General features: G+C 42.3%; 1 protein-coding gene across 1 annotated transcript in view; it reads right to left on the bottom strand.

The window, feature by feature from the left end:
• ENPP2 (ectonucleotide pyrophosphatase/phosphodiesterase 2) overlaps window positions 1–12223 on the bottom strand; it is a 71780-nt gene that overhangs the window by 48380 nt on the left and 11177 nt on the right. The window contains 2 exon segments of the mRNA XM_066176907.1: window positions 1449–1604; window positions 7379–7481. Coding sequence (XP_066033004.1) covers window positions 1449–1604; window positions 7379–7481 — 259 coding nt within the window.

Here is a 12223-nt window from a genome sequence, read left to right as displayed (position 1 = left end):
CGAATTTAAGATCTGACCTGTCTAAATCAGGTGCTCTCTTGAGGATTTTAAACATATGGTTTTCCACAATAAGGCCTACTCAAGAAACTCTAAGAGCCACTTTAGACAATATGCATCCAGTAAAAAAAAAAATCACACATCAGAGCAATGCCTTTTATTCCCTTTTCTGCTTCATTTGGGACTATCTTCTGTAAGTGTGTAATATTTACAGATCACACACGTTATAAATGCCTGAATAAATGCCTGTGGGAGAATATGACCATTAGCACAACAGCCCCCAGGGGTTATACAGGTGTCCATATGCGTATGTGAACATATTGTGTCTGCTGTGGACAGGAGGGTGAGGAACTGAAATTCTGCCCTTTGGTAGCAGACATCTTGCTGGAAGTCTTCAAAAAGAGCCTCTCATTCTGCAGCCATTTACAGGGGCGGAACAGCGTCAGCCTAAAATTCAGAAATTTTTGGCCTGGAACCAAACTTGTTTTTCATACTAGATTAGCTCACTATTTTCATACCAACCTATGAAAATTATATAATCATAAACAGAACTGAGGAAGTCAGGACTTTCAAGCATAGCACATCTATGGGCAATGATATTTTAAATCATTGCACTTTTCTTCTGGCTCCTTAGTAAGTGTAATACTTCAATAAAGCAAGGAAAAGTTCAGTGGCAAAAATAAAAGGCACCTGTGTCAACTCTGACCACTGTGCAAACAATGAAGGAGATGGGTACAACTAATAATTTAAATGCACTATGCTAAGAAGTAAAATATTACTCATGTCCCTCTTTGAAGTTTTCCTTGCCTATGACTCATGAGGGAAAAAAAGCCAAAAAAGAAAGCGAGCCTACTGCTGTATTTCTGTCCCCTAGGGTCCAAGGAGTTGAAGCCAAATGTTTCTACCACTGCAGTAATATGCATCCTAACACCTGGAAATCAGGGTCTGGGGCACAGGTAGCAAGCCCTGACAGACCCCTGCTCAAAGAGGACTGGCACGTCCCTTCAATGATCCCAGCTTCCAAGGCACCCTCTCAAGTGAGCCTGAACTGCTCCAATATTACCAGTTAGGATGTAAAAGGATGGCTGACACAAAATGACCAATGTCCAGTTTCTACCACAGCTTTGGATTGTAAACTAGAGGTCAGACTGATGCCTGAACACTGATGATTGCTTTTAATTTGGTGTTGGAAGATCTGCTTTTCTATGTGGTATGGAGAGTACCCTGCTTTTTCTGCCCCCGCAGTAAGGAGCGATAGGTGCACATTCCTACTGCTCCTTGCAAGGAAACATGGGCTGCATTTTGGGCTGAGCTGAGCCTGCCTGGCCAAGGCAATGTGAGGAGATGCAGGTTATGCCAAGGAGTGCTGGCTTATCAAGTAGGTCCTGAACACTGGCAGAACACAGGTGTCAGCAGCACCTGGCAGTGCAGGACAGGAGACCCATCATTACCTGTCTTTAAGCACAGCTCATCAAAGTCGAAGCAGCAGCTGTTGTAGCTCTTGCACAGGTTGTCACAGCGGCAGCCAGGAGGCTCTGCCTCTTGAAGTTCAAAGCATCTGTTTTTGCAGGAGCCAGAGGTATTGATCCAGGGGGAATCTGACAGGACTGCGTGGAACAAGAAACAGGGCAACATCTGTCAGGCTGGCAGCGATGGGACAGGCGGCTCAGCCCTGAGCCACTCAAATGAGCAAGACCTTGGATGCTTGCTCTGGGAAAGGGAAGGGAGCAAGGAGAGCAGAAGAATTGCTTGAAGAAATTAAACAAAAAAAAGAACAAATTCAAAAAAGTTGTTCTTTTGGGGGAAAAAAAAAAAAAAGGAAGCAGCATGCTGTGATAATATCCTGCAAAGAAACAGCCCTGGCTTTACCTCTGTAACAATCAAGAGATCATTAGCAGAAATGTATTGAAGTCTCCAAGGCCCCATTCCAGGAGCTGCAGCTATTCCACAGAAGCAGGTCTTTGTTTTCAGAAACCAAGTGACATTTTCATGGCTGGCTGGGCAGTTTACATAGGAAAGAACTCCAATTAATCTACATGCAGACAGCAGGACTTGGTTTGCTACACTGGAAGGTGTCAAATCAATGTGAAGCATGAAAGAAAACTTTAAAATGCTCTATAAATTAAAGGAGAAATAAAGCAAGGCTTTTTTGATGGGCTTCTGCAGAGCACCAAATTATAAAAACTTTAAAAATACAGAAGTATTTAAGAAATCAGTAATTTTTATGTGTATAAGCAAATGGAGGACTGCCAGTCTGCAAGCCATGAATAATGTGTTAGACTTCAATAATCCATTTATAAGTAAGGGCCCTTAATGTCAAAGCTGATTTATGTCTGCTCTTTTTTCAAAACTTACTCTTTTATACACTTTATATATTTTCAAAGTTTTTCTTGTAGGAGAATCCTACATAGTAGCTTATATGTAGCAGGAAAATTGTGTGCTGTTCTCTAGAGTTAATTGTATTTTATGAAATAAAGTAAGGAATGTATGCTATCCTTTAAATATAGAGGTGTTCCAAGGAATATTTCACAATGCCTTTTGTTCCTTGAGAGGCCTATAAAAATTAAGTGTTTGAAATTGTCTTGTGTTTTGTTTTCTGGTAAGCCGTGGTTTGGTTTTGGGTTTGGCAAACCGCACCATGATTAGCAGTATGACTTTTAGAGGACTGACGCAATGGCACTTTTGGGAAATAGTTGCTCTGATATTTTCTTATGTATTTTTCCCCCTACACTTCTACATAGCTGAGAGTTTAGTTTCCACATAAACTGAAGGGAAATCTCTTCCCAAATAAGATGGCATTAACTGAACTCTGTGAGAATAGATGGAAAAAATAATGAAGGGGGAGTTTGGAGGTAACATTGTAGCATCTGATGTATCACCAGTCCTCATTCCAAGCACTACTGCTCCACCACTTCCCTGGGAGTGGCACTGACTGGACACCAGCACAAACCACTTAAGGGAGTAAACCTGTCAGAAGAACAGTGCTACAGCAAGATCATAGGTAAGAAACCCAAATGTACTGTGGTTGCAGTCGTGGCTCATGGAAGTGTCAAGGCACACTCATATAACTGCTGGAAAACGTAGGAGCAGACAAATCTTTCTGGTTTAGTGGGGTTTTATTTCAATCAGGTCAGCAGCGCTCAGGGTGAGTAACATCATACAGTGAAGTTCACTCTGTAGGTATACACCCTGCAAGCATGCTCTTAGTGAGCCATTAGTATTCTGGCCATCTGAAATTCCAAGGAGTTAAAGACTGTGCATCTATGCTGGCAATACACAGATCAGTATTTTCTTTGCTTACATAAGTAGGTCAGAAAACAACACTAGAAATTAATCACATGAGAATTGTTTCAAATCATGTTAACACTCAAATTTTCAGAGTTATTAAGTTGTGGTTCTTATTTTTGGTGACAGCTGTGTCTTATCAAATGCTTCTGAAAATCTACTACCAAAACATATTTTTGTGTTATTTAACTTCTTCTGCTAATTTCTCTTTTGGAAGCTAGGTAACGTATAATCACAGATCCAGTAAGCTGCAAATCAAAGGTATTAGAAACTTGAAGGTATTACATACCAACATTACCTTCCCTGGGCATTACCCTTTTCATTTCAAAGGGCTGAAAGGGAGATCTTTTCAGAAGGCCAGAAAAACCCAAAACCAACACATCAGCATGTGTTTAGGAAAGAGGTGTAAATCTGACTGCAGATGACTTGAGAGACAGTTACCTGCAGCTCAAGGAATGAGCTGTTGTAAAGAGCAGCTCAATTGTACCAGGAAACCACCCAAACAAACCACGCACAGAAGCTGTGCAATCTCAGAGCTTGAAGATTACGAAGAAGGGCTAGGCCAAGATCTGTCAGAAGCACTTCTGTAACAACTGATCGGATCTTGGGATATGGAGGTTTACACAGCTGTTCAACCTCTCTTCTAGCTCCATCTTCTATAACTGCAAGTAGGGTTTCCATTTCATGTAAGAAAGGTTTAGCCCACCTACCTTGTCTAATTTTTTCACATCTCTTGACAACCACCTCATTAGTGACGTAGCGAATTATCCCAAATCACTTAGAAAATTCAGGTGACACATCTTGAGTTAATGTAGGACACTTTCCATATCACAGCACAAAAGAGAACTTGCTGAATTTCTCCAAATACGTTAAGATTGCTCCTTTGTTTCCCATGCTTGACCTTGCCTTTGCAGCTAGACCATGATTTTCAGGTCGTGCACAATGCCATGGCACAGGTACTGGCGCGTGCAAAGGTTTGAAAATATATCATCAGGAGCTCGCTCCCTAGTGAGCACTTTCAAATTAGCAGAAACTGCTGTGCAGAACAAACTTAAGGCAGTTTAAAATCCTTTTCAAAATTCCTGCACCCCTCCACAGATCCTGCAGTCAGATGGTGCAGCAGGCACAGGCACCTCAGCCTGAAGATCCTTCCTTCCTTCCTTCATACATAAAGATTTTCACGTTGTTTTCCATATGTTCCTTTTACTGCCACTAAGTTCAAAACAGCCATCTAATTGTCTTCTAAGTCATAGGTTAGAGAGTGAAGCTAAATAGGGCAATAATGCCTTTGTGATTCAGTTCAAGGCAGTTGTTACATTTCTGTTTTAAGGGTGTTATGTTCATCTTAGAAAGTGCTATACAGAACTATTTCTTTTGGTTCTGTCCAATTACAAGGTTTAAAAATAATGAAATCCATTTATTTGGAGTAGTGTTTAAAACAGGACTACACAATATAGACATGCTTACAGAGTCATTATAAGAAGGAGACTACCAGTAAAAATTTGCCATTTTGGATCCCATATGGAACCTATATAGAACAACCAAATATTTAAAATATCTGAAGCTCTAGTTCTGCTAGATGATATTCCTATTATGAACTTGCTTTCCATTTTTGCAATGAGTTAAATCCAAATGAAAAGTCAGATATGGGAAAAAATACAACTGTTCCAACAGAAGAAAAAAGTGTGACTCCATTTTTAATGGCATACTTCAACCTACAGTCAGAAGAGATAGAAAAACTACAGTGTTTCTCCTTCCAAAGCATTAAGTTATCCTACTGCAGTCAAGAACCATGTTTCAAGAGATTACTAAGGCCATCTTCCCTGAAAGTGCTTAAAAAGATGGCTAGGAAACTCAAAGTAAGTGACTTACAAAGGCAAAGTTATGGTGAAATGTGAGCTTTGGTTCACTACTGTCTCTTAAAATATTGAGTAAAAAAATTATTTCAGTTAAATAATTTGTTGGGTACAAATATTCACCATCTCAAGTGTATGAAGACATAGATCGGTACACTGTAAAAAGAGAACAAGAAGGGGTGTTTTAGCCACTGTGGTGGTACTTTGGCATGCATTTGCAAGGCACTAGGAAAAAACCACAATGTTTTTGGCTCACAGCAGAGTTCTGTGGTAGATGAAAACGAAAATTTGCTTACAATCATGGCATACCTCTGGAGAGATAACAAATTGGTTTTAACAACAATGTTTGGTAAAGAAAGTGTTTTGCCAATATAAAATAATTAATTCTCAACATCAACACACTTGAGAGCAAAAAAGCAAAACAATACTGAAGCTGAAAAAGAATTTATACCAATCTTTTTTTTCCTGGATATTTTGTTGTACTGCTCTTCTAATGAAGTATAATCGGAACTCATGCAATTAAGGGTGACTGGGCAGGTTCTCTGATCACAGTGCTTTCAGTTTGCTAAAAACCCTGCACATCTCCAGTGCAGTCTGTACTTTACTGTGACTACACTCCTTTATGCTTTGCTATTGCATTTTTTTTTCTCCTGCAATAAAAATAACCAAGCTACATAAACACAGAATAGACAAAATCCTCCATTACTTTTGCCTCTCATTATCACACCCTTGACTGGACTGCTTCAATGCCAGGTGCTGGATCAATCCCAACTATGAGCAAATTTTCAATAGATTTCCAAAACTACCCCATCTCCTGCCATTTTTAAGAGATCCTGTGTTTCTTCCTACTTTTCTGGAATGCTGAGCTAATTCTCCTGCTACTGGAAGGAGCACACAGCTACTATTCCCAGCCTGGAGGTGTTGAACAGTGCTCACTGGCTCAGCAGAGTTGGCACTGATCAGCTGCAATGGGACCCTAGTATCAGACCTCTAAGTTTTCACTAAAAACCAGCTAAGCCCTGCCATAGACAGTAATCAGTGAAAGCAAAGAACTGGCACTCAGGTGTTGAACACTTTAAATGCAAATCCTTCCTATCCCTATTACACACACTACACATCTGTCCTGCAGTTAACATCCTAGGAGATTTTTTAAAAATCATTTTTCAAGCTTTTTTTTTTTTTTTTACTGCTATAAAGATCAAAAGCAAAAGCCACTATCTTCTTAATTACCTAAAATGCCTCTACTCAGTGACCAGCAGCCCTGATAGTGGCTGTAATTAGACCAATTCCTCAAAGAGAGAGGACGGGAGTACACAGATACACTACCAGAACATAACAAACTCTGGCCACGGCAAACAATTTTATAATTAAAATTCACAGGCTATCATTACAGACAGGCATTGCAAATGAAACCCTTTCACTTCAGTTACGTTAACCAGCTCTAAGTCAACTACCGCAAGTTTCCTTTCTCCTGCCAAAGGAACAGAGACACAAGTCAAGCCTGCTTTTTCTTGAATAAAAAAAGACTAGTTGTCTGGTTTATACATTTTTCCATTTGGACTATGCTTGAGCTCACAGAACCCTATTCCGCCCCACAACACAAATAACAGTTCCTCCTGTCGCTTGTTCTTGCTGTCTTCCAATGAAAAAACAGTAGAAGGCATAAGAAAAGCAGAGGAGTCGGTGACAGCACATCTGCACGAACACCTGCTCTCGTCTCCCGGCCCTCTCCGCCGTCAGATGTCTGCCGTCTACTGTTCACAAACCAGCATGACCTCAGGAGCCGCAGAAATCCCAAAAGCTTTTCTCACCAGTGCCTCTTGAAAGCATTAATCAAGTTTCTAGAAACCGCTTCAATAGCTACCAAAATAAACCCATCACCCTTAAAGCCATCAGGGAGTTTCTCTTAGCTCTAGAAGGAAGCCATGCAGAGTACAAAACACTGCAAACACTTCAGGAGCTGATGAGACCAATCTCTGTGAGACTAACAGTGCTCAGTCCTAAAATAAGCTAAATTTTCCATAGTCACATGCACACAGAGCAAAAGTTTAAGTAAATAGGAGACCTATAGGTGAGTCCCAAAGGTCAACTGACTCGGGCTCAGTGAGTTATTTATTCTTCTCTATATCCTAGAGGGAAAAGGAACAAGCAAACTACTGTTGCAGAGTAGGAATGATTTCTAACCACAGTCTTTAACATAAGGGTATATGGTGATGTACAATTTACGTCTGTTACTGTACCTGAGACTGGGCCCTCATCCCATTCTTCAGATCTCCTAAATCGATTTGCTGTAAATCCCATGCAGACATTTACTCCAAAGGCAAAAGCAAATAAGGATATAACCTGCAAAAGTAAAACAGCAAAGTTAGCAAACTGTACAAGAAGCAGGACTTTTGCACTACGAGCATTATGCATAAAGGGCAGAGATGGTCCTCAATACATTGGAGCTCCCCAGCACAGCAGTTCCCATCACTGGAGCAGCAGCTGACAGCGTCACCGTTGGAGAGTAACACAAACCAGAAGGGGTTTATGAATAAAGCATCTCTTTCTGAAGCTGAAACGCTCCTTTTTGTAGGAACTTATTCAGGAGAGACGGGCTACTCCTCCTCTAAAAACAAACACGCTCCTCTCCTCCCCTACCTGGTGCGAGTGGACGCAGCCCTGCTTAGCCATACCAGGGAATTCTTGAAAAGCCTGCGCCCCACCGTCGCCTTTTTTTATAGTGAGCGCAGAGCTCTGTTTGCTCGGGGACTTCAGGCTATTAGCTACGAGTAATCCCACCTGGTGAGGTTGACAGGCTCGTGTGATTTGTCCAGGGGGTGATTTCATCATGTTTCACTCACAAATCGCAGCTCCGAGTGCAAGAAGCTCCAGACATCATCGCGCGCTACGCCCTCCCCCCAAGCGCACACCCGCGCGCTTTTATGTGGTTTCCTTTGGCAGAGCGGGGCTCGCTTGTGCCGCCGCGGCCAAGAGCCGTTCCTGCTCGTTTTATTCTCCTCACAAAAGTAACATGCTTAAAAGAGAAACCAAATGCGTCTCCATCTGGCTCAGAGAAGAAGCGGGGGAAGCTGGCTGGGGGCTGCGAAATGCCGCTCTCCCGCTGCCGCCCGCAGAAGCGTCCCGGCGGGTGTCAGGTGTGGCGGCGCGGGGGGCTCGGCCCGGGCTCGGCCCCCGCACGGCCCCGCGGGGTCGGGGAGCGCCCGGCTCCTTCTCCGCGGGGCAGAGGCCGCCCGAAACTGGAGACACCTTGAGAGCGAGGGGCAGGGGGGCATTTCTCAGCGGGGTTCTCCCGTGCTGCTGTGGCCGGGCAAGGCTAGTATCGATGGAAACACAAGCAGTTTCGTCTGAATAGCTGGAAACCCCGGGCTTCCAGAAGGGAAGGGAAGTGACACGTTCCCTCTGCCCCACATTTCCCCATTTTCATCAACAACAGAGAGCTTGGCTGTTTGGATAAGCACTTTTATTTACAAAGCAAATGATAATGCTGAGCAGAATTACGGTTCAAATCAGTGGCTTAAATTTTATTTGCCAAGGCAAGTTATTTACCACTGTAGTTTGCCACTTTTTTTTTTTCTCTGATGAAAGCTTCTTTCATGAAAGTGTTTACTAACAATTACATTTAAAGGGACAGAGTCAAGGTTTGTAAGCTCTCGGATGGACTGAGCTTCCCTTGGGACCTGTCCCATATTCTATACTGGCATTGAAAGACACAGTACAGTTTTCTTTAAAATATTTTGCAGTATTAAACACATACAATTTTGAACTTTGTTTAGAGGTAACTTTTACCTGCTGAAATAACTCCCCCACCGTGCAGTTTTACAGGACAGAGTCTAAAAATCCCTTCTCTTCGCTGCCCAAGTGTCAGCCTGCCAGCCTTTGCTAGGACCTGATCCTTTTTTATGCAGCTTCTTAACCGAAAGTGGCTCCATTGTGCAGCTGCAACTTTGCATTGCAAGGCTCAAGGCAATGTAATTAGCTTGAAAATTCCTACACCAGGACATTGTGTTCCTTTTCCTTGCACAAACTGAGATTGTGAATTCAAGACCCATCTTCTAATGTTCACTTTATCATTAGCTGGGCTGAAAAAAAATAGGTCGCAATAGGCACTATTTTTCTAGCAAAAAGCTGTGCATAGAGGTCTAAAGGAAAGTAATCATTAAAGGTTTTACTAGCTGTTCCTGTAAAGTTCTTCACCCTTAGCCTCTGGTATATCCTGTGGTTAAATAACTTCATCCCCAAACAGGGGATGGTAAGTACAGCAGTGTGTGACTGCAGCAGAAGGCAAACCTAAAGTGTCACAAATGCTCAACGGTGTTGCCTATGTATCTTAACTAATGAAGTTCCTAATTTCAGAGGCAAAATATGGGAATCAGCAGCCCCAAGCTCTCCTCCAGGCTAGGACCTTCAGATCACCAAGGGACTCAGGCAAAACACAACACACTTTTCAAATCAGGTGGCCAGTTTTGTGTGCCCAAACCAATACCTGAGGTCTCTGAGATGATCTGAATTTCAGAGCCTTTGCTGTTCCTGCCTATCTTCCTAACACACAGGTCCTCAGGTTTTTTTGGGGTTTTTTTTGGAAGAAACTTCCTAGATGTGTTAAAAATAGCCATTCAGAAAAACCCTCAACAAATAAAACCAAAAAATACAGCATTATGAATGACCTCTACTGGTTTAAACATACATGTTTCATTCTTCCATTCATGTAACATCTCTGGAGCTTGTAAACCTCACAATTTTACATAAATGGAAGAGCTTATTTTATGTTTCCTAGTCCATGTTACAAGTGTATTAAATTAATTATTCTCCTTTGTAATGTCCCTTAAAACTATAGATGATGACTCTGAAACTGCTAATCTTTTTCATCTGTGTTATGTAAGACATTTTCCAGTAGCTCTGAACTGAACACAGTCAGATGCACAATGTTCTTTTTGTCACAAGGATTGTGCCTGAAGCTATCCCACAGATTCAAAAGAAACTTATTAGCATAAACAAGGTCTAATGATTTTGTTCAGGAAAAATTTCACTGTTGAGATCAGTGGCAACTAATTTTTTCAGCATCTAATTGCCATTTTACTAATCAGAAAAGAAAGGACTAAAGCTGAAATAATGTATTCCTGGCCCACGAATCCAGCAACTCACTGGAAGTTTTAAGGCTTAAATGAATACATTAAAAAGGAATTTTAACAAAATCGTCAGAGCATGAAATGCCTCTTCCTCAATTTTTGCGCATAAAAATTGGCCTTTGGCTTTTCAGGCTTGTATGATTAAACATGGGATGCAGAGCTTACAACGAGGCACCAGATGGCGCCTCACAGGAGACGTTGGCGATGTGACATTTCTAGTTACAAACACTCACAGAATCGTTTAGGTTGGAAAAATGCATTAAGATCACCGAGTCCAACCCTATGTCCACCACTAAACCACGTCCCTAAGTGCCACACCTAAACGTCTTTTAAATACCTCCAGGGATAGTAACTCCACCAAATTCCCTGGGCAGTTTGACAACACTTTCTGTGAAGAAATTTTTCCTAAAATCCAGTCTAAACTTCCCAAGTTGAGGCCGTTTTTTCTCATCCTGTTATGCATTACTTGGAAGAAGAGAACAAACTCCACCTGGCTACAGCCTCCTTTCATGCAGTTGTAAAGAGGGATGAGGTCTTCCCTGAGCCTCCTTTTCTCCAGGCTAAACACTCCCAGCTCTCTCAGTTTCACCTCATCTGTGCTCCAGACCCTTCTCTAGCTCTGTTTCTCCCCTCTGGACATGCTCCAGCCCCTCAATGTCCTTTTTGAAGTGAGGGGCCCAAAACTGAGCTCAGGATTAAAGGTGCATGGCAATCAGCTCCAGTGCCAGGTCACTGCCCTGCTGGCCACGCTGTTTCTGATCCAGACCAGGATGCCTTTGGCCACCTTGGCTACCTGGGCACACGCTGGCTCATGTTCAGCCATTGATCAGCACTTCCAGGTCATTTTCTGCTGGGCAACCAGCTGACTGGAGGTGTCTTCAATCCCCTTGTCCAGATCATCATTAAAGATATTAATGATGAACTGACCCCAGTACTGGGCCTTGGAGACTGGACACCCAACTGGATTTGACTCTCTCAGCACTCTCTTGGCCCAGCCATCCAGCCATTTTTTTAATCCAGTGAAGAGGGCACCCATTCAGCTCATGAATAGCCAGTTTCTCCAGAAGGATGCTATGGGAAATGGTATCAAAAGCTGTTCCATAGAGTTAATATAACAAGGCAGTACTTACAGTGTTATATAAAGCTCATTTTTCTTGAGCAGTTTTTCTAATGAGAAAAGGAATGCAGAGAATTCAAGTATACTGGCTGAGTCAGTGGATGGAGTAGACTCTAATAAAACAAGCCTTTTTAGCTACTCCTGTCAACTTTGCACTGGATGCTGAATGCATCAGGTCACTGAGGGACCAGGGTGAAAGCCTCCAGTAGGGTTGACAGCAACATGAAAGACAGAAAGGTGAAGGACTTCTCCATAGTGTCTCAGAGCTCTCATCCTCCCAAACGCAGCATCCACGTTTAGTTGTGGCCAAGCAAAACAGTCAGTTGAGTGCACAAAACAGCAATTTCAAGGAAAAAAACCTTTTGACAAACTATAGAAATTCAAGTAGTATCCACATCAAGCATACTCAGGTACAAGCACTGGGAAACCAAATGAACTTCCAGCAGCCAGAGTGAGTTTGGGAAGAGTTGAGTACCTTCCTGAAGACGCCCTGAGTCTAAGCAAAATCAAAGAGGCGCAACATATCAAGTGGAGCTGATTCCTGTGTATAAAGGACTTTAAACCATGTTTTTATTACAGACTCAGAGAATGGTTAGAGTTGGAAGGAACCACTGGAGGTCATATAGTCCAACCTCCCTGATCAAACAGGATTCCCTAAAGCACATTTCTAAGGATGGTGAATATATCCAGAGAAGGAGACTCCACAGCCTCTCTGGGCACCTTGTTCCAGTGCTCAGTCACTCTCACAGTAAATTAATTCTTCCTCACATTCAGGTGGAACTAAAGAAGGCACAGGAGTGACTGCTGAGGAGCTGCACCAGTATGCCCTCTGCTACCCC

The sequence above is a fragment of the Chamaea fasciata genome, unplaced genomic scaffold (assembly GCF_029207755.1).
Source record: "Chamaea fasciata isolate MVZ Bird 193981 ecotype frontalis unplaced genomic scaffold, bChaFas1.0.hap1 SCAF_1, whole genome shotgun sequence".
Taxonomy (NCBI): Eukaryota; Metazoa; Chordata; class Aves; order Passeriformes; family Sylviidae; genus Chamaea; species Chamaea fasciata.
Note: the sequence above shows the minus strand (reverse complement) of the source record. Positions and strands in the feature narration are given on the sequence as shown.